Source organism: Pogona vitticeps, chromosome 6 (assembly GCF_051106095.1).
Source record: "Pogona vitticeps strain Pit_001003342236 chromosome 6, PviZW2.1, whole genome shotgun sequence".
NCBI lineage: Eukaryota > Metazoa > Chordata > Lepidosauria > Squamata > Agamidae > Pogona > Pogona vitticeps.
This window is the reverse complement of record NC_135788.1, coordinates 90,364,632-90,387,970: the sequence shown is the minus strand read 5'-3', so window position 1 is coordinate 90,387,970 and position 23,339 is coordinate 90,364,632. Positions and strand designations below refer to the sequence as shown.

General features: G+C 40.8%; 2 protein-coding genes across 3 annotated transcripts in view; both read left to right on the top strand.

Annotated features, from left to right (window-relative positions):
* MED1 (mediator complex subunit 1) overlaps positions 1–8,286 on the top strand; it is a 34,891-nt gene extending 26,605 nt beyond the window's left edge. The window contains exons 15-17 of the mRNA XM_020799257.3: positions 328–423; positions 537–642; positions 2,295–8,286. Of these exons, the coding sequence (XP_020654916.3) occupies positions 328–423; positions 537–642; positions 2,295–5,562 (3,470 nt within the window). The 3' untranslated portion in view covers positions 5,563–8,286. The remainder of the gene's footprint in view (positions 1–327; positions 424–536; positions 643–2,294) is intronic.
* A 5,375-nt stretch (positions 8,287–13,661) lies between these two features.
* FBXL20 (F-box and leucine rich repeat protein 20) overlaps positions 13,662–23,339 on the top strand; it is a 101,362-nt gene continuing 91,684 nt past the window's right edge. Inside the window, exon 1 of one of the 2 annotated variants that reach the window (XM_020799243.3) lies at positions 13,662–13,846. In XM_020799243.3, the coding sequence (XP_020654902.1) occupies positions 13,805–13,846 (42 nt within the window). In that variant the 5' untranslated portion in view covers positions 13,662–13,804. The remainder of the gene's footprint in view (positions 13,847–23,339) is intronic. The other variant, XM_020799245.3, reaches the window with a different exon arrangement.

Sequence of the window (23,339 nt, the reverse complement as noted above, 5' to 3'; positions counted from 1 at the left end):
ATTGACAAGTCTTTGGTTCTGAGTCTTTGGTACCAAGTCCCAAACCTCAAGTCCGTCCCTATTAAAAGCAAGCTTTCCTCCTCCCCCCAAAAAAAGACAGGGTGGATGGTTTCAGTCATGAGTTGAATCCAAATCATTGAAATGAAACCCCGAGTGCATCCTAAGTCCAGCCTGACAGTGAATCCCACTACTTGAGTCCCCATCTCTGGAGTTTAGTTGTAGCAGGAATGCCTTTCTTCAACCAGATGGAAAGAACATAATTTCTGAATCCATGGATATTCTACAACAGGTATTTGCTATATTAAGTAGGTTCTTCTGTGTTTTCAGATTCTCCTGGCATCCTCCAGTTTGAAGTCTGCCCTTTGTCGGACTCCTGCTTCAGTGTGTCTTTTCAGCATCCTGTGAACGACTCCTTGGTTTGTGGTGAGTTTTTGGAGTAGTGTGGTGTCAGATAAAATGTAAGTATATAAACTGTAATTGGATGAAGGTAACCATTTCTAAGTTTATGACTGTCTTTGTGAAACTTTTTCTTTCAGTGGTAATGGATGTGCAAGATTCTACGCATGTGAATTGCAAATTATATAAAGGCCTCTCCGATGCACTCATCTGCACAGATGACTTCATTGCTAAAGTTGTCCAAAGGTATGTCATGCTTCTTAAGGAAAATAAAAACTCATATTTGGAGACTGTGGTATATGCATAAGCACATTTAGAAGTGTACTTAAGTGGAAATTTATAAGAGTGGACTTGCTTTTTTGCCATTTGTGTTCTTATTTTCTTATTTCTTACATTCTGCTTTTATGGAACTAATAGTGACACCAGAACATCTCAGTAATAAGAACCTGTGTCTCACTAGAGGTGAGGAAGTCTGCCCTGACTTCCTCCTGTAGCAATGAAATCCTGAGTTTGTTTTGCCTGATTGCTTCAAAGGTTCAAAACCAGAAACCTGACATTTGATACTGTAGTGACATTGCCAGGCAGGATCAATCCAAAGCTGTTTTCATTTCTGAATTCATACTGTCATTTCTAACTAGTAATCTCCATGATGATCTGTGGTCTTGTATTAAAAACATCAATTTATTCGCCCCCCGGCTTCTCATGCTCTATACATGGACCTGAAAATAGGTTGGGTTTTCACACACTGGAAAGTGCCATACTGCCTGCCAGTTCTCATTCTGCTGTCTTGCTCTTACAGGAGGTGGCCCTTATTTTTTACAGCTGAGAAGTCAGCTGTTTGGAAACCACTAATTTATCTTGGGTTTGCTGTTGCACATCAAAGTTGGGAAAGCCCTGCCCTTTTTTTTAACCATTAATGCTATTTTCTACCCTCCAACAGCAGAAGTCTGGCCATTTTCATATACTTTGTGGGGGATTTTCTTTCGAAGTTTCATTTCTGTGTAGAAAACAGTGTGGAAAATATATGCAGCCTTATGTGAACAATGCATGCATTTTATATTTCACTATTTGTATTTGGCTGTGGCTGGCCAATTCCTGTCTGCACAATGAAGTAGACGTGTTTTGCACTGATGGTGATACATGAACGTTGTGCATGCTTTTACCTACATGAAATGATAAAATGAGGGAAATATATCATTTGTAACGTAGAACTGAAATGGGTCTTAAATGTTTCCTGCCTTATGTGCCTTCTCAGTTCTCAGAGAAGTGGCATAAGAAAAAGGAATAGATATATTCTATAGATATTTTGTAAATATTTGTTCTGAGCTTAGAATCTGATGAGAAAAAATTGTCCTCATGTAGATAAAACAAGAAGTATTTCAATCTGTATATTCTGTACTTTTTCCTGTAACTTTAAGTTAGTTTTTCAGTTTAAAATCTTCAAAAAGGTTGTGGTACATTTTATTAAGTCTCTTAGCCCAGGTTCATTTAACTTACTTCAACAAATGCTTAATATGCTTTAATTTTATTCTGTTCCTTGGATGAGAAACGGAGTATGTAGGAGTAGATACTTAGAAAATAATAGTACAATAGGGTATCATTCTGTTTCTCAGGATGCAAGTGCCCTATGTTAAGAACAATAAATGCTTTTTAAAAATTCATTTAAAATGTTTACATGGTACCCTTCATCCTTTTGTCTAGAAAGAATAGGACTACGTATTCCTGTACATAGTAGCTAACTTCTGTGGGAGATACAAAAATAAGGCTATATAATTGTGGAGAACTCTGCACTGTGTACTGTACATTTTTTATGATGTATACAACTTTGAATATGTATGGGGAAATTACTGCAGGCAAGTTGGTACTAAACAGGTCTTCTTATACATTGTGTCTTTTAGATGCATGTCAATTCCTGTGACCATGAGAGCTATCCGGAGAAAAGCTGAGACCATCCAAGCAGACACACCAGCCCTGTCACTTATTGCTGAGACAGTTGAAGATATGGTGAAAAAGAACCTGCCTCCAGCCAGCAGCCCAGGTTATGGCATGACCACCGGAAACAACCCAATGAGTGGCACCACCACCCCAACCAGCACATTCCCTGGCGGTCCTATCTCCACCTTGTTCACAATGAGTATGGGCATAAAAGAGCGTCATGATTCTGTGAACCATGGGGAAGACTTCAGCAAAGTGTCACAGAACCCCATTCTTACAAGCTTGCTACAAATCACAGGCAACGTAGGCTCCACCATCGGGTCCAGTCCCACTCCTCCACACCACACACCACCTCCTGTGTCATCTCCTGCAAGCAACACCAAGAACCACCCGATGCTCATGAACCTCTTGAAGGACAATCCAGCTCAAGACTTCTCAACTCTCTATGGGAGCAGTCCTCTAGAGAGACAGAATTCTTCTTCTGGCTCTCCAAGGATGGAAATGGGGCCAAGTGGGAACAAACAGAAGAAGAAAAAATCACGTGTCCTTGTGGACAAACCCAAACATCAGACTGAAGATGATTTCCAGAGAGAACTGTTTTCCATGGACGTTGATTCCCAGAATCCCATCTTTGATGTTAATATGACAACTGACACTTTAGATACTCCCCATATTACTCCAGCACCCAGTCAGTGCAGCACTCCACCAACAGCCTATCCACAGTCTATGCCTCATGTCCAGCCCAGTATTCAGAGGATTGTCCGGCTCTCCAGTTCAGACAGTATTGGTGCTGATGTCACAGATATCCTGTCTGACATTGCAGAAGAAGCATCCAAGCTGCCAAGCACGAGTGAAGATTGCCCTCCTATTGGGACACCAGTAAGAGACTCATCCAGTTCAGGACATTCCCAAAGCGCCCTGTTTGATCCTGATGTCTTTCAGTCAAACACCAGTGACAACCCATACACTGATCCAGCTGATCTGATTGCTGACGCCACTGTGAGCCCAAATAGTGACTCTTCTAATCAGTTTTTCCCTGATGGCGTTGATTTCAACCCTGATCTCCTGAACAGCCAGAGCCAAAGTGGTTTTGGAGAAGAATATTTTGATGATAGCAGCCAGAGCGGAGACGCTGACGACTTCAAGGGCTTTGCACCACAAACGATAAGTACTCTGGGCGTGCAAGTGCTGGGGGGAGATGGAGGGGAGAGTAAGTTCAAGGCATGTAGCCAAACGGACACAGTCGACTTTAGTATTATCACTGCTGCCAGCAAAGCTCTGGGAGCCTCTGATGTTATGGAGCATCATAGTGGAAGCCAGAGCCCTTTACTGAGCACAGGAGATTTGGGGAAGGAAAAATCACAGAAGCGGGTCAAAGAGGGGAATGGATCTGGGAGTTCTTTAACGGGCCCTGGGCTGGATGGCAAGGGTGGAAAACGCAGCCGCACCCCATCCAGTGATGGGAAGAGTAAAGAAAAGGTCCAGAAGCGGAGGAAGGTGGAGCCAGAAGGCAAATCTCCCTCTCATAGTTCATCCACCAGACCTTTCACCCCACCAGCAAGCACAGGTGGCTCAAAATCTCCTGGAAGTTCAGGCAGGTCTCAGACACCCCCTGGGGTAGCCACTCCTCCCATCCCTAAAATCACCATCCAAATTCCCAAGGGAACAGTGACTGTTGGCAAACCCTCCCATGGGCAGTACACAAGCAGTGGCTCAGTCTCCTCTTTGAGCAGCAAAAGTCATCATAGTCATTCCTCCTCCTCCTCTTCCTCCTCCTCATCGTCATCCTCGTCTTCGTCGTCTTCCTCATCGACCTCCGGCAAAATAAAGAGCAGCAAGTCGGATGGGTCTTCTGGGTCCAAGATGAGCAGCAGCCTCTACTCGGGCCAAGGCGGCTCTGGATCAGGTCAGTCCAAAAGCTCCACCCAATCAGTGGGCAAGCCTGGGTCCTCCCCCATCACAAAACACGGCCTGAGCAGCGGCTCTGGAGGTACCAAGATCAAACCTCAAGGGAAGCCTTCATCGCTTATGAACCCTTCCATGAGTAAACCAAACATTTCTCCTTCTCATTCTAGACCCTCGGGCGGTTCTGACAAGCTGGCCTCTCCGATGAAACCCGTTCCAGGTACTCCCCCGTCGTCTAAAGCAAAGTCCCCTATTAGTTCCGGTTCCGGAGGCTCGCACATGTCTGGGACAGGATCAAGCTCAAGCATGAAGTCCTCTTCAGGGATGGGATACTCCGGTTCTATGTCCCAGAAGCCACCCCCTTCTTCAACTTCTTCAACTGGATCTTCATCTTCCTTTTCATCTGGCAGCTCTTCCATGTCATCTTCTCAGAATCAGCATGGGTGTTCTAAAGGCAAGTCCCCAAGCCGGAACAAAAAGCCATCTTTGACTGCTGTCATTGACAAACTCAAGCATGGTGTTGTCACTAGTGGCCCTGGTGGGGAAGACTCAATGGATGGACAGATGGTTCAAACTTCTAGTTCTTCAAGTCACTCCATGTCCTCAAAACACAGCTTGTCTGGAAGTGAATTACAGGGGAAGCGGGACAGAAGTGACAAGGAGAAGTCCAAAGTCTCTGTTTCAGGAGGTTCTTCTGAATCTTCTAAAAAGACATCTGATTCAAAGAATGTTGGAAGCACTGGAGTAGCCAAGATCATCATCAGCAAACATGATGGTGGCTCTCCTAGCATTAAAGCCAAAGTTACTTTGCAGAAACCTGGGGAAGGAGGTGGGGATGGCTTGAGATCTCAGATGACCTCTTCTAAAAGCTATGGGTCACCACTGATAAGTGGGTCTACTCCAAAGCATGAGCGCTGTTCACCAAGCCACAGTAAGTCTCCGGCATATACCCCACAAAACATTGACAGTGAGAGTGAATCAGGATCATCCATAGCAGAGAAATCCTATCAGAACAGCCCCAGCTCTGATGATGGAATTAGACCTCTTCCAGAATACAGCTCAGAAAAGCATAAGAAGCACAAAAAGGACAAGAAAAAAGTGAAAGATCGGGACAGAGACAGGGATCGTGACAAAGAAAGGGAGAAAAAGAAAACTCACAGCATTAAGCCGGAAAGCTGGTCTAAATCTCCCATCTCTTCTGAACAGTCTCTGTCTATGACAAGCAGTGCTATCCTTACATCAGACAGGCCCTCCAGGCCTAGTCCTGATTTTTCAATTGGGGAGGAAGATGATGATCTCATGGATGTTGCCCTGAGAAGAAACTGAGCATTTCTAGCAAAGGTGGCAGTGGGATGGTGGTGTTTCATTTATTTTATTTTTCTGTTTTCTAAGTTTTGAGTATGCACGACACCCAAATGGGTTAAATTAAGGACAAATCTTCTGATTTGGACAATTTTCTTGATGGCTAGTGTAGATAAAAAATTATTTAAATTCTAGGACATGGTATACTTACACACCAGCTTCCATCTAATAGCAACTTCTAGGTTTATACAACAGAACTGAAAATCAGATGTTAAACATTTGATGTGTTTTAGAAGAATCAGATTATTCTCTGAATGTTTTAGGAACATTTCCATTTTGCTGCATATTTTAACATTTTTAGAATTTAAAGTTTAATTTCAGTTGCATTTTATTATTCATACTTGGAGTATTTCCACTATAAAAATAAGTGGAATTGATTCAGTGCCTGATTATCTCCCCACTTTCCTAAGGTTCTCACTACCATTTCTTGTTGAATATAAATGCGAGATAAAAAGCTAGCACCATTTTGAGACCCTCATCAAAACTGTCAAGCATCTTGACATAAACATGTTGTACCTTTCTAGTTATTTGACTACATCTTTAAAATGTTCTTTTTTCATACCTACAAAAACTGCTTCATTTTACATTTCTCCTGTGTTATAAGTGAGTTGTAAAGAAAGATGAGAATTTGATCAGAGAAATGTGGACTTCTCATAGTTGTACTTTTATTTAATACAAGTGAGGAATCCACACTGGAGATGAGGAGCCTAATATGGGCAGGTTCCCCCCCCCCCTTTTTAGAGGTTAAGAGAAATGTTTTGCAACTTTCCCTATAGCCAAGTGGTATGTTGAATTTACATCCCTCATTTGAATTTATTTTGTTTATTTGTATGTTCTTGCTTATGAGCCAAGACTGTGTAAACTTCCAAATAATGCAAATGGACCTCTTTTTGACAGCAGAGCCCTTATGTTCTTTCACAATTTCACATGGTACATTATTCTCATATTCCAAAGAATGGGGCAACATTTCACGATACCAAGCTCTATACGGTATAAGTATCAGAGTAGCTATCTAGACTTGGACATATCAGCGGCCTCAGGACTGAGTGAAAATTAACCGTATAACCCAGAGGATGTTATAACTTAAATTGTGCAACTGTCCAACAATGGATTCTCAACCTGAGAAGTCACGCCATGTCTTCAAAACCAGCAACCTGCTTTAATCTGGTTCTCTCTAGATGTATTGGATTACCATTATTACCAGCCAGCACTATATTGGCCTGGGTTGTCCAAAATAACTGGTGGGAAACAGCTTGAGGAGGGCTGTTGTAATATATCAAGGACATAGAAATGCTCAAACTGGCATTTCCCTGACTTGTGTTCCAGCTCCCAATGTTTCCAGGATACTGGAATGCATATATTCAGACCAAATGACTTTTTCTTTGATTGCAAAAGACTGGCTGGGGATTGTTTGCAAGGCTTATGATTTTTAAAGTAACATATCTTACAAATGTAGCCACATCATGAGATGTGATTGTGGCTCTGTCCAAAGCACAGCAGTTGGTTGTCATAAGTGCCATAGTATTCTTTTCATTAGGGAGGAAATGGGGTTCTGAGCAACTTATTAAGCAGTTCTCAAAATATGTCTTTACTGTTCAAGAACCTTGGAAAAGTTTCTTGTATCAGCGACATCTTCATAATGAATATTTTTGAGTTTTTGGTATCCTGTCTAATTTCCATGTAATTGCTGCAAGTGTTTGCAGGAACGAATGCTGTGGACAGCAGTAAAATACACTTGCTTTTTTATGTACTGATGGTGCCTAGCAGACTTCAGTATTAAAAAAGTGATTGGTTCCTGAACCATGGCCTCATTAAGATTTTTGAGAATGATTAGATTTTAGCCCCAAGGTGAAATATTTCTTTGTTACACTTTTCAGTTGACAGTTATCTTAATTTAACTGCAGATTCTTTGGGTTATACAGAAAGGTTCTTTAGAATAAAAAACTAAACTTGATTTAAAAACCATATGTGCAACACTAATTTGCAAATGGATTCCCATAGGAATATAGCATCTTTGTCCTTGCACACCAGCATGTTGTGCCAGCACATTATGGAGAATGGAGTATGTCTGTACAGGCATTGCTTTCTTGTACGTGTTGAGTATCTAGTTACATGGCATGGGAGAACAGATCATCATTGTGTCCTATGGGATGCCTCTGTGCATTTATTGATAGAGACAGATGACTTCAATGTAGTTCTGCAACCTGAGACCCTACTGGGAAGTGAAAAATATTTTTGAAATATGTCTATCATATAAGCATGGTATGAATTAATAAATTTTCTAGCAAGACTGATGTTCTCTACCCCATCATCAAGAATGGGGTGAAAGAGTCAGTAATTCAGTTAAATTGCATTGGTTAGTGTCAGTATCACACAGATGTTCTGTTTTAAAATATATTTATGTGTAAATGTGCATTTAATTTTTCACCATATTTTACAACCTTCAGTATTGGAAAAATGAAGTAAACAATAGAAAATGTGGAGGAGCCAAACCTTTTAATCTCAGATGGAGCCGCTTATAGATTAAGAAGTTATTTTTTTTTCCTGTAAATAGTGTGGACTTTTGTGAACAGTTCTGTAAATATTGCTTCTGGCGGGCAAAGGGAGGAGTGTAATATATTATTAGCTTTTTGAAAGTATTACAAATATATGATGATTTTACCAGCAAATAAATTTGTTTGTTAAAAATGTCTTGTCTCACATTGATTAATGCACTGAAAATTGAGGAGGAAGTTCTGATTGTAAGGCAAGTACTGCAATAGGCAAAACCTGTGCACATAATTACACTGCTATAAACCCAATCCAGGCATTGGAAATAATTTAAATGAATTGAAATGTTTCTATTCCCCACCTCAACCCCGTTCAACCCTAGGGTTCTCCTTTGTTCTGGGAAAAACCTTTGGAGCTTCCATACACTGGTGGTGGGGAGCTTTTATTACTAAAAAATCACTGTCAGTTGGATGAGGACCACTAGTGGCAGTCCAGCAGCAAGTCTTTACTATTACAGTCTCTCCCTCTTGGTCCGAAGGCTTACACTGTCATAACTAAGCAAACAGGATTTTGTCCATTGACTTTTGTTGATGTAATACTAGCTGTGGGTAGATGCTGAGTAGTAGTAGTAGTAGTAGTAGTAGTAGTATCTTTTCAAGGGAAATTTAATGTACAATACAAGAGAGCGAGTTTCTGTCTGAAGTATGACAAGATTATGGCTTCATACATATTTACCCTGTTTTTAGAGTATCAGAGTCTGGAGGTCACTTTAGATGGAATGTGGTTTTAACCACACCTCTGTGGTGTTCCAGCTGCTGTATTAATTAATCATTGCCTTTTTTGTTTTCATTTCTAGAACACTCACTAGGTGTTCATGCTCTATTTGTTCCTGACAACTTGCACTACTGGTTGAAATTGCTGGACTATAGACTGCAGTAAGATGGAGATAAATATCGCATGAACACCTATTCATTATTTTTGAACAGTTGGCATAAGTTCTGTAAGACATGAGTACAGTCTTGGGGATACAGTACTTGCTTATCATTGTGTTCCATTGCAATGCATAACCACTAGGAAGTATTATGTAAGTTGTATTCTCTGTTTATTTGGGACAAAGTGGGATCCAAGACCCCTTGCTAGTGCTGCAGTTGAATTGAACTGAATACCTAACTTGGAGCTTTCCTCCGAACATCTCCGTCCATGCTTCAATTTCTCTCAGTGTATAAATGAGGGACAAAGATATTCTGAAACCCCTAGCCCTACCTCATCTTCAAATCATATCTTCTGTAGCCTTCTAAAAGTTGCAGCTAAGGGAGGTTTCAGAGAGTGCCCTATCTGGCACCTTAAATTCTACCAATTCTCAGCAGCCAAGCCCATGTGTAAAGTGTTCTTATGATACATTTTTAAAAATATCTTTATCTAATAGCTTTTTCTGCCTTTCAGATTATGTATTGATAAAACTAGTGTTATATTAACTACAGATGATGTTAGTAATTCTTTTCAAAGAGAGAAAGTAAATAGGGGCCTTGGCATATTGAAAAATATGTACCCTCTCCTACAGTGAAATAAGCTTGCTAATCTATTCCTAGTAAAGTAGAAGACAGAAGAAGCAGGTCTAAATGAGGCCTACAAAGTGTTCTAAATAAGGCAAAGTGTAATAAATTGTGTGGACTATATGAAAGATTGCCTCAAGGAAAAGTAATTGATGGCAAAATGCTTCATAAGTCCCAGAAGCCCAGAATATATTAAAGTGATGCAAATGTATTAATAGTATATGTAAAAAAAACGCTAGGATGTTAGAATGAGGTCATAGCTTGTAGAGGATACAATCATAGCTTGTTTAAGGATACAATACTGTAAATCATTTCCAGTTTATGGTGAATCCGGGTTTTCTTGGTATCAAATATTAAGTGATTTATCAGTGCTTCCTTCTGGTGGGTCAGTGGAACCATACAGTTCGTCCCTAAACTGGATGCTCCAAATAATCAAAGCTGGTCTCTTGCCCAGGAGACCCACCAAGAGATTCAAACTCCTGGACTCAACTTCCACAGCCAAGCACTTCAATCCACTGAACTGTACCAGCACTCGGGAATACACAATGAACATTATACCTCCCCTTTTAGCCAAATTGTACCTATTGTCTAAAAACCCAAAGGTCAAAGCTCTGTCACAAAAGAGAGCTGACAGGTATGTTTTCCTCTCCCAACCTACATGAGTATACCAGCAATGCTCCTGTAAAAATGAAGTGTATGGGGATTTTTTTCTCTCTGCTGTGTTATAAGACTGAAAATCGAATCAATGTAGAAGAAATTGGTATGTGGAGAAATAAATGGGAATGTTTTCCAAAACGTATTTTCTGAAGTCCACAGAAACTAATTGACGGAGAAATTGTGTGTTTCTTCCCCCTCCAAAAAAAAAAACTTAAATATTTTTAAAAGATCAAAGTCAGTTTATACTTTTCTTACGCTTTTTAGTGTGTGATTACGGCGATCTGTATAACTGGTCGCACTGACAGATCAATTAACGCTTAATTTCTCCGCCAGAAAAATATCAGAACCCGTCTCTCCGAGAACGCCACGCTGATTGGGCGAAGGAGTTACCAAGCGGAAGTTTGAAAGGAAATCGGAGGATACAAGCTTCTTCCGGTGGTGTCCTAGAGAGGAGCGCTAGGGAGGCAAAGAATGGGAGGGAGAGCCGACTTGGGGTGCTGTGCCAGAATTGGGGGAAGCCTTTATATCCTGTAAACTTGGTTTTTCTTTCGAAGTCAAAAATCGGAGAGATCAGTTACTGTGGCATCAGTTTAGGTGTAAAAGATGACGAGAAAATCGTGAGGGGAATTAAGCTGTGTGGATACACTACCTCTCCATTCCTTATCGCCACCAATGTTAATGTGCTGTGTTAAGATTCGTCATGATTCAGCCAAAAGGTTCCTTCACTACGATTGTGTTTGCTAGGGATCTGTCGTATGGCTGAGTCCAAGTAACTCATAGATTTCCCCCACCTCCTCTTTCTTTTTAAATTACTTGGTCCATCGTTACGGAGACTAAGAAACATCTTACTGTATTTCCATGCTTGGAGGGAGAATCAAGTTCACAGCTTCCATCTAACAACATAGAATGGCTGTGGGATAGTTGTACTCTAGCTTCATACAATGTGTGTATTTTTGCTGATTCACCATAACAGCTCAAAGGGGGTTAAAATTATAGTGCAGTCTTAAGACATATCTCCTCAGAAAGTAGTTCCACTGAAGCTGGGGATGGTGGTATTTCCAAATACCTGTAATTGTACAGTATATAGGAGTCAGCACAAAAGTTTCTTTCCTACAGACAAAATGCATCTTATGAGAAGGATATTGCACAGATGACATAAAATGGTATTCTAGTTCCTGTATTGGTTGGATACAATGATCCTTGGGGCCCCTTCCAGCTCTATGATTCTACTGACATCTACAAAACACACCAGTATCTGAGTCTGCACTGCCAGAGAGTCTAAATAGTTTATGATTCCAGTCACCTACCTAACCCAATGAAGAGTGTCTGTACAGTACTTTTTTCCCCTTTTGTATAATTTAGCTTGAGGAAGAATTCTGGAAAACTCTCACAATTTCACAATTTTGTGGCATTTTGGTTCTTTTTAAGGAAAATGTTCAACTCTGGATCCCCCCCCCCATGGACTAACATTGTTACCTTCCTTTGAAAGAAATAAAATATGATTAATGCCAGAGTTTAGTTTGTTAGCTAAAGAATTTATTTTCCAGATTAGATAAATAAAACAAATACACTTGTAATCAAGTCTTGGTATCTAAAACTAAATTTGCAAACACTTGCAAATCCTGCCTTTTTAATCATACAGTATATGGAAATGGCAGCCCTAATGATAATGAAAGCAGTGTCTTGTACTTATCTGGGAATCATTTACTTTATGTGTGCCAACAGATGTGGTTATTTCCAAGAGAAACAGTCAAAACAAAAATTTAATGAAATCCAAATAACAGGTTTGTATAAACATTATATTCTGTCCCATACAGACATGATCAATTAAATTTGAAGCCCACACCCATAGTAGCAGTAAGCTTCTGGCAACAATATTACTTGAAATTTGTAGTTGTCATCAGTAGTAAAAAAGTAACAAGTAAAATAATTTTGCTCAATAACAATAGTAAGTACACTATATAAAAGGTATGCTGCATTTATGTTCATGATCTCTGATCTGTTCCTTTAAGGTAGTTGTATTATATTGTACAGATGATATATGATATATTATATTGTACAGATGAGCAGACTAACATCATCCTACTGTGTCCTGACAGCTTAGCATTTGCAACTTAAGTTACTCTATCAGCTCTCAACTGCCAAGAGTACATTATTAAGTTTGGATTATACCCTAATGCTATCTAGATTTATGCAGTTGGAGAAATCTATAAGAATTTGAGCCCGGACCCCGATGGCTAGTTTTTCACTCACTGCACTATAGTGTACTTGATGTATTACCTATAGGAGACAACAAAATCTAGATAAGGATCCTATCTAACTTTTTAATACAATTTATATACTAATTTTATATAATACTTAAAGAATAAGTAATTTTTATTCTATATACTTTTTTGCATTGGCCATTTTATTCTAGTGGGTGGGATAAAAATTTAAATGAAAAATAAAAAACTTGAAAGTTTGCATCCTTTCTTCTTGGATAACGGTCTGAAAGCATGGTAGATGGGGCTTCTCAACCGAAAGACAGGAGGCCCTTCCTAATCAGAGGTAAGCCAGGGCTATCTTTAATAGTTCAGCTACTACTAAGCAGTGAGTGAAAGGCTGAGATCAGTCCGTTTGTTTAATAGCTTATTAAGCAGAGATGAAGACTGCTATCCTACACCACTTTGCAGCAAGTCGTCCCTGCCCCACTGAAACGTCCGTAAGTGCTCAAAGGAGACGAAATGCCCCCGAGGGCGCATTACCAGGAGGTCCAAGCACCCCTGCACTCCACGGGATGGGAAAGGCGTCTAGGATCAGCCCGCGGTGGCCCCTGCGTTGACCTGCGCCGAGACCCACCGCGGGATGGTGGCGGTCGGGAGGCGGCTGTAAGCTTGCGTGCGTGCAGCCGCAGCGACGGGAGTAAAAATACAACCCCCCCCCCTTCGCCCCGCCGCCGCCTCCGAGCAGGGAGGAAGGCGCGCGCGCGGGCTCGGGGGCGCGCGCCCGCCTCTGCTCTCCCCTCCCTCCCACTTCGATCTGCGCCGCCCTCATCCAATGAGCGGCCCTGTTGCTGGCAGGTGCGGAGTGTTTTTGTTTTGGGTTGAAGAAGAAGAAGAAGTAGTAGTAGTTGTTGAGGAGGAAGGCCAGACTTTCTTTCCCCCCCTCTTTTTCCCACTCGGAACCTGGCGAGTAGGGGGAGGGGGCTCCAGCTGACCCACCGAAAGGCACCCCACGCCACCGAGCTTCAAGCGCCCCACCCCGACCCCTCCAGCCAGCTACCCTCTTCCCTCCGCTGTCTAGGGCGGGCGACCGCCTCACTCGTCTTCTCCCAGCCCGGCTCCACCTCTCTTGCTCGGTCTTCTCCCCACCCGGTGCCCGAGGCGAAAAGGGAGGACGCCGGGCCAAGCAGGCGACTGAAGCCGCAGCTGCTGAGGAGGTGGGGGGGCCAGGCCCGGTTCGGCCTGGCCCGGCTTCGCTCGGCCTGGCCTGGTCTCACCCGAGCCGACCCCTGCCGGACCTCCAACATGAGGAGGGAAATGAACGGGGTCACCAAGAGCCGGTTTGAGGTGAGCAGACCATTCGTCGGGTGCCTGGCCTTCGGGGAAACCTTTACCCCCATTTGGGGGAGGGGAAAGACGTTTTGCATTGTAGCGGGGTCAGCCTAAATTGTGAAAGGGAAGACTAGATTTCGTTGAAGGGGAAATTTTCTTCCTTCTTTTTCCCGATCTGCGAGATGAGGAAGGGTTGTGGTATGTGTGTCTGTCTTGAATGAGTCGGTGTTGGGGGAGACGTGTAGATGAGGTTGAAGAAAATTCGTTACCCTCCTTCACTACACACAAAACGACTGTCGACTGGGGGAGAGGGAGGAGAAGGGTGTGTTTTTCCCCCTAAATTCCAAAATCGATGAATTTAATGAAGTGTCCAGAAGGTGTTGGGTCACATACGCATCTTGAAGCAGATTTTGTTGTTTTTCTCAGTGAATAGGAGAGCTTTCCTTTGCAGGACCCACCTTCTCCTGCAAAAAAATTAACAAAAGGCTCAAACAAAAACCTGAAGCGCTGTCATCCTTCTGACATCCTAGTGAACTGTTTGTGGCATAAAGAGTGGGATAAAGAGTCAAATTATCTGAGTGTACCTGTATGCCTTGCATGGGAATATTGTCCTCCGTTGTGAGTCAAGGTGTAGAGGTTTAGACAGAGGAAGTGACTTTTTCTCACAGATTATAATTTAGGAAAATATATGCCAAATAAAACTTGTTAGTCTTAAAAATGGCACAAAATTATTTATTGGAGCAAACTAACAGGGATACACCCCCCCTTCTGTATATCACACTGGAGGGGAGGAGATGAAAAGGAATTAGGAGGCTGTGTGCCTCGTACTGAGGCCTTAGCAGATACAGAGCTGTAAGGGGGAACATTGGTTTGGACTGAGTTTTGTATGTCTTTCTTGCCCTTCCCCAGCTAGATTGGGTTGGGTGAGCTAGCCAAAGGAGGCTGGTCTTTAAATGAGGAGGAGCCTGAACACTTACTGTGAGTGCGCCTGTCTCTGTGGGTGAGGGTAATGAGAGAAGTGGGAGGTGCTTAGGAGTACCAGTGGAAGTCTTGTGTCATGTTGGAGACAAATCTTAATGCTGCTGATGTGGACAGGCTTTGTTTTGTTTAGTGCTGTTTTTATATAGCTACTAACAGTTTTCATTCATTGGTAGAGATAGTTGAAAAGGCCTAATGAAGCTAGCTCTCCTAGTCTGTCATGGGTTGAGGGGAAGGGAAAAGGAAGGAGGCAGCGACACATTCAGAGAATAATGTACGGATTGTATGTTTTGTTAGGAAAAAAAGGATAGTACTTTTGGATAAATAGTTCATATGTCTTTATGCATTAAGAAAATGATATAAGATTCCAGATTTTAAGTAAAATGCTTAATTAAATATAGGTATACAGAGATTTTTGAGCACTTGGAATTCATAGAATTCTTTGTTTATGAAAGCAGTGGGATTTGTTGGAAAGACATTCAAAGACAAGGGCTCTACAAGTGCTTATCATGATTAGATTGTCACAACTGTGTGCCAGGCATGACCAATGGTAGTGGTGAGAGTTCTGTATATGAGCACATGCATGTGGCCTCTATACTGATTTTAGAGTAAGTGGTCTATTAACTTTGCTTAGTTTATTTTAAATAAGTGAATCTTCTTTAAGGGTTTCATAGAACTTGTAGGTATGGGCATCTGTTTTCAGTGTGTGGTGACTATGCCTGTAGACATGATGCAAGGTTAATGGTTTATTTTCTTTTTAAAAAGGAAATGAAATGGCCAGTATTTTGTGTTTAACTTCCGGATGGTCAAAAGTGGTACAGTCCAGTATTACTGTTGCTTTCTTACTCTGACACTAAAAAGCGGGGGCAGATTGTACTTTGGTAAGTCTGAAGGATAGATATGCTGAAATGAGTGCAAGCAAGCAAAGAGTAAACAATGAACTATTCAGTAAAATATAACACGTAATCAGCTTGATCTGGTACCACACAAAAGCACCCTATCAAGGCAGGTTTTTTTCCAGTTCTTTGTTTTAACAGCTGTCCCTCCCCCTCATTGAGTGTGTTGGGTGTGGGGGGAATGGATGACACATAAAAGAGTGATGGGATAGTTCACATCTTTTCATTTTATGGGAATTTCATGTTCTAGGAAAATCAACTGTCCATATGTAACCTCTCAAAAATAACTTGAATATGGGGAAATAATACCATACCACAGAACCCGTCATGGCTTTGAACCTAGTTGCTTCTGCACTCTGAAGTTCAGACAGGAAAAGTAAACTTATTTGAAGGAAAATCTTGGGTAACGTGTGTGGCATAATTCTGCAGAATGAAGAACAGCAACAACGTCATCCAGAAACTGGCTAGTGGGCTGAGACAGGTAGAAATCATGTTTTGATTTAATTGGTCTAATTTTTACAGTACTCACTCTTTGATGCAAAAAATCAGATTAAAGAAGTTATATTCACTAGATGAATTTTCCCATAGGTGAAATAGTATAATAAAATACCAGTTAATACAAAGTCCAGTTAAAAGAGCTTAATTAGTTTCAGCTACCAGAGAATATAGGTAGCAATAACGATATTTAATTATTTTGTTCAGTTTAGTACAGTACAATTTTTCATGATGCTGAATGCAAATTTGCGCTCAAGATCCCACAAGAAAATTCTTTTGATTTGACTGTAGTTTTTGTTTTTAATTTTGAAGTAAGTTGTATGTATGTAAGTTGACAAAAGGAGGATATTTGCAAGTCTTCTTATGAAAAGTTTCTATAGGTACTGGTAGATTGTGACATTGGAAGTAGTGACTGAGGGGGCATTGGGAAGTTAATGGGCAAAATCCTATTGATGTAATGCTGGTGCAAACTGAATCTGGCACCAGAAGTGATTTATATAAACTAATTGAAAACTTCCTATCACCCCAATTTCAGGCTCCAGGTTCCTCGGGGCTCTTTTTGTCCTGGGGAAGCCTTTGGGAGCATCAGGATAAGAGGCAGGGAGCCATTCATAGTGAAACTAATAATAGGTCAGTGCCAGATAGCTGCTGTGGTTCCAATTCCAGTAGTGGTGATCCCAGGGTAATAGAGAGCCCTAGGGAGCCTCAGAACCTGAAACAGAGATAGGAAACTTAATAAGTTTAAATTAAATGTTGCCAGTGGATTTTGCTGATGCTATTCAGTTGTGTGTGCAGTTTGCTTGATTTGCTCTGGTTTCGTGATTTTAGAAGACTGAAATCGTAGAAACGGCAAAAAAATTAAATCAGAGTGGTTTTGCTGCATTAATTTCTGTTAGTGAAAGAGTATTTTACTCTTTGAGCTATTGTACATCAAAGAGAACAAATACAAAGGAAAGGTGTCAAATTTCTGGCCTGAATACAGAAAGAAACTAATTATTAAAGCAGATAATACGTATTTTTTCCCATGGAAAAGTTTTTTACTTTTATAAATTCACTGCCTTGTAAAATTTGTCAAACATTTTAGTTAGCCAATTTTCACTATCAAACCAAAGAAGTTTAGCTACCCAGATAATACACAAGCTATACTATTTGCTTACTAAATGTAAGTCAAAGAAACATGCTTAACTAGGTCTAAGTTGACGTAGAACAGTAGGAAATATTCTGATTCAGAATTTTCAAGAAAACACAGGCATGAAGTACTCAGCAAGTACTTCAAATAAATTCATGCGGACTACATTGACTAGAAAGAAGTTGTACACAGTCGTAATGGCCAGAAATCGCTGTTTCAATAAACACTGCTCCATTGAATGCTTTGTTAAATTAGAGCAGCAAGGCAGGCACAGGCATAAAGTATTTCCCTAACTTAGTCTGGTTCACTGATGCTTAGGGTATTCACATATGTGATACCAAGCCATGGTTAAATAATGTTGCAAAAAAAATGTAAGAACACTAATGGCTTTCAGTGCTCTAATGTTTCTCTAAAGATACCCTTTGTAGTATTTCATGGATTTAAATTTTTTTAAATATAGAAAAAAAATCCTATCTCAACAGGATTTGAATAGATCTCTTGATATGGAAGATGACATTTCCATCATCACATGGTAATGAAGCTGATGAGTTATAATGTCTTCTACATTTTCAGTTACAAGGTAATGATAGGGTTTCTCCTTCAAATTAATAGACTTTGAAGTATCTGTATCTATATTGATACTTGGATTTCTGTCACTAAATTTGTCCTATTCCTTAACCTTTGCACCTCTTTTGAGCAGTTTGATAAAATTAAGATTATGTGCTTGAGCGTCATGAAGTATTTAGGAATTATTACATGACTTTGATTTTTTTTAAGTTCCACCCAGAAATGTATAAGGTATGGCAGGTTAAAGTTTTTTTCCTTGGTCTATTTTCTATTTAAGTATGTCCATTCTTACACCCCTAGTTATATATGTGAGATTGTTTTTTTTTCATATTTTGCCAAATTTACACTTTATCAAACCCTGCAGGAAATAAACAGATATTTGTATGTTGCACTGGCCACAAGATGCTAATAGTTTTGCCTCTGCTTTATCTTTGCTAGAGATATTTAACATGGCAATATAATAGCAGGCATAAAGGCAAGTAAAATATGTAAAGAGTGGTTCTGTGGTAGTATGATGTGATGTTTTATTTATTTACATTGCTATGCTATATAGTGGCCTAGCCACAGATTTTACAACCAAAACAAATCAAATAAAGCCACGGTAAGGTTTTAAAATCTTAAGATGGTTAAAGCCTGCAGTAAAATTTAAATAGTAAAAATGAAAATGCAGGACTGAGTGCTTTCTGGAAAGGCACACCTTAGGTTTAAAGCCTAACTGTTGCAAATGAGAGCATCTGGCAGATCTCCCTTGGGAGGTCTATAAGTTGAATTAAAAATAAGGGTTGGACAATACCTATTTGGATCGTGAAAATGGCACCAAAAAAGCAAACCTTGGAATTCTCAAGAACTCTTAAACAGGCTGAGAATTACAGAACTTAAACTGGTGGAGAAAAAGAAAAGTTGAAAAATAATATTTTGTAGTATTTTAAAATACTCATTGTTGTGATGTTTTGTAAGGAGATATTTTGCAGGACAAAAGTTATCGGAAAAATTATTCTGGACAGAGATGTCAAGGACATAAGCTCTGAATGCAGACTAAAGTCCCAGGGTTAAGACAACAGGTTTACCCTGTTTTTGGTGGTCCAGTGAATATATTACCTAACCTTATTTTTTGTAGAAGCAGTTCCTTCAAGATGGATATCATCCTATATTTGACCTGCCTTGCTGTAAACAAATCTCTCTCTCCAAGCTAATGATTCAGAAGGTTAAATGGTCTAGTAATAGACAGCCTCCTTTAAATTCACCTGTTAAATTCACTAGTTAAAACCAGCTATGGTGGCTGGTTTTCTCATGAATCCTTTTGTTTGTGAAAGCTGTAAAGCTGGACGCACAAATCTTTTTATTTAATACTTTTGCTTCTGATTCCTAGAGTTAAAATTCAGTAAGAATTCTCTCATGCTACATATGGTTTTGAAACCCCTATTTTATATGCATATTATCTCTAATTCTCTTGGATATTTGGTTATATTTTAATCATGACACAGACATATGAGCTGTGCATTAAACACTGGTTTCATATGCCTCATAGCTGCATGTCATAATCAACTCACTACACTTTTTTTTAAATGGCGAAAGAAAGCTATTTGTTCCAGATTGAGAGCATTAAGAGTGTCTGTTCTGAAGGCATGGCTCCTATGGAGAAAATAATCAGATTGCAGCAAAGCAGACAGAGCACAATTATGCTTACTGAACTACCTGCTTTCCCTTTTGACTGTGGCCAGCAGCCTTAATTTAATGCAAATCAAAATCCAGCGTTTTGCAAATTGTTTCTTTACCATGTACAATAGTGAAGAAGGCCATGTTGATACAATAGGCCTCCCTTATCCACTGGAGATTGGTTCCAAGCCCCCCTGCGGATAACTGAGAACCATTTATTTATTTATTTATTTATTTATTTGATTTGTATCCCGCCCATCTGGTAGGTCAGTACCACTCTGAGCGGCTGTATAGATATAGACATAATGGTAAAAGGGGAAAAACAGGAAAATATTTTCACAATCATTTCCAGAATGTACCACTAGAGGGAGTGAGAAACCATGTTATTTATTCATAGCACAGTTGCTGACACCCTCTAGTGGCCGGTTCTGGTTTTTTCTTGGATTTTTTTCTTTGAATATCTTTAATATTTTCAAACCGTGGATAAGTGAATCAGTGGATATTGGCCCCGTGGATAAGTGGGTCCTACTGTATATTGGAACAGATTCACATAGTCCTTAACATCGTATCTCCTACCTCAAGAGTATTTAGAAAAACAGTTATTAATATAGAAATAGGAGGATAAACTCTTCTAAAGCAGGGGATTGCATTATCTAGTTATGACCAAAATACTTAGATAGAAATACTAGAGGAGTATGAAATCAATTTCTATACAAATACAGATTGCTCTTAAATAATAAAAATAACAGCACTTAAGAACCTAATTTTCTAATTGGTGCCTTCACTATCACTTTACTTCAGAACTGTGTGGCTTTCTTTACCTGTGCTAATAATAAGTAGAATTTACTCTTGTATTGGTTAAGAATGTTTGTCCTGAAGGTATGGCTTCTGTGGAGAAAATAATCACTTAGACAGCATCAAAACAAATAAAGCAGAGTGCTGCTGACTGTACCTCTAGCATTTATATCTACAGTGGTGCCTTGCATTACGATGTTAATTCGTTCCAGCGAAAACATCGTAAAGCGAAATTAAAAAGCCCATAGAAATGCATTAAAACCTGATTAATGTATTCATGTGGGCTTGAAACTCACCGTCCAGCGAAGATCCTCCATAGCGTGGCCATTTTCGCTCTCCGTGAAGCGAGGAATCCATCCCAGAAAAGAGCGGGGAGCCATTTTTTTTAACCCGGCAGCCATTTTGAAACTGCCGATCAGCTGTAGGAAAATTGTTGTTTTGCGAGAATCTGTTCCCGAAGCAGGGAACCAATCATCGCAAAGTGAAATTCCCCCATAGGAAACATCGTTTTGCAATCGCAAAACCTTCGTCGTAATGCGATTTCGTCGTAAAATGGAGCGCTTGTCTTGCGAGGCACCACTGTATATTGATACTTGATGTAGTATAATGGATAGATTGACAGACCTGGCAGCAGAACTCAGGAGACTTGTGTTCAAATCCCTGCTTAGCATGAAAACTGAAAGGGCAGGTAGAAGTAAAACAACTAATTAAGTATTCAGGTCACTATAAGTCAGTTCCAAATTGTGGGCACATGACACAATTGTTATGTTGAGTAACAGCAGGCTTTCCCAATTTGGTGCCCTCCAGATGTTTCGGACTTCAGTCACAAGATCCCTCACTGTTGGCCATGCTATAGTGGGGTCTTGACTTGAGAACTTAATCCGTATTGGAAGGCGGTTATCAAGTCAAAAAGTCTGTAAGTCAAGTCTCCATTGACCTACAGTGCATTGAAAACCGATTAATCCCGTAACAGGCCGTTTTTGTTCCATTTTGGTTTTTTTCTGGTCTGTAAGTCAAATCTCAGTCTGCAAGTCAAACCTAAATTTTGCGACCAGAGAAGTCTGTAACTCAAAAAGTCTGTAAGTCAAGCCGTCTGTAAGTCAAGGGTCCACTGTACATGGATGTGATGGGAGTCATAATCCAAAACATATGGAAAACACTAGCTTGGGGAAGGGTGAACAAGGTTTTAAATACTTAACTATAAGTATCTCTTATAGCAAGGATCAGGCTTTGCAAAGGTGCCTTTTAGGAAGGGGGCGCAGTGGAGGAGTTTTGATTTTGTGCTTTTCTTTGGAGAATGAGAAGGTGAAGGAAGTTCCTTCATGGGCTTTCCTTCCTGGGGACTTTGGTCTCTCTTTGCATAGAGAGCAAGGTGCAGGCTTTGCAAACCTGTCTTTTAGGTAGGGGGTTCAGTAGAGGTATGTTGATTGTGGGGGTTTGTTCATTTTTTGGAGGATGACAGGGCGAAGGAAATCCCTTCATGGGCTTCCTTTCAGGGGGCCTTTGCTCTCTATTGGCATAGAGAAAAAGGTGCAGGTTTTGCTTAGCTGTCTTTTAGGTAGGGGGCTCAGTGGAGGAGTTTTGATTTTGTGGTTTTCTTTGGAGGATGGGACGTGATGGCGCTACAGGTTAAACCACAGAAGCCTCTGTGCTGCAAGGTCAGAAGACCAGCAGTCCTAAGATCAAATCCACATGACGGAGTGAGCTCCCGTCGCTTGTCCCAGCTGCTGCCAACCTAGCAGTTCAAAAGCATGTAAAAATGTGAGTAGATAAATAGATACCACCACGGTGGGAAGGTAACGGCCTTCCGTGTCTAGTCACACTGGCCACGTGACCACGGAAACTGTCTGCGGACAAACACTGGCTCTATGGCTTGGAAACAGAGGTGAGCACCGCTCCTTAGATTTGGACACAACTGGACAATTTGTTAAGGCTAGCCTTTATCTTTGAATTGTGGTGCTGGAGGAGGCTCTTGAGAATCCCCTGGACTGCAAGGAGAACAAACCTATCAATTCTAAAGGAAATCAACCCTGAGTGCTCACTGGAAGGACAGATCCTGAAGCTGAGGCTCCAGTACTTTGGCCATCTCATGAGAAGAAAAGAGTCCTTGGAAAAAACCTTGATGTTAGGAAGGTGTGATGGCAAGAGGAGAAGGGGACGACCGAGGATGAGATGGCTGGACAGTGTCTGCGAAGCAACCAACATGAACCTGACACAACTCCGGGAGGCAGTAGAAGACAGGAGGGCCTGGCGTGCTCTGGTCCATGGGGTCACGAAGAGTCGGACACGACTAAACACACACACACAGCCTTTATCTTTACCTATCTCTTCAAATAGGCTTTTTAGAATGGGAAACCTCATAAGATTCTTTCAAACTATTGTTTCTTTGCATGTTTCGATCACCTATTACTGCACAAATAATTCTTATTATTCATTTTTAAAAATGGTAGTTATTTTGGTACAGATTAATTCATTTTAGTGTATGCGTAGGCCTCTTATTATTCCTGATCTCAGCACTACTGGAGAGTTAGGTTGTTGTCTAGTAATGGAAAAACACCGAAGGGAAATAGGCAGAACTGGGGTAGATGCCAAGATTGGATGTGGTGGGTTTATTTTTAGTCTAAATACCATGACTGACCCAACAGAGCACACAGCCTACAGTACATTTGTGTGAAGCAGGTCTAGCCTGGGTCTTGGGTAGCTGGGCAGGTGTGATCTGACAAGGCAGATTGTGTCCCTGCTCCAAGCAAGGAAATCATGAAGTAGAAGTCATCTGAAGAGGACTGTGCCTTCCAACTAGGGCCTACCCCTGTTCAGCCACTCATTGAGCCCTTTTTTTGGGGGGGACTCCCTGTGGCGTCCGCCCAAGTCATGAATATTCATATGCTATCTGCATAGACCAATGGGAGTGCTGGAGGGGCGGAGTCATGAGATATAAGCAGAAGGAGAGGGAGTTTAGTTAGAGAGGGAGATTAAGAGTTGAGAGAGAATT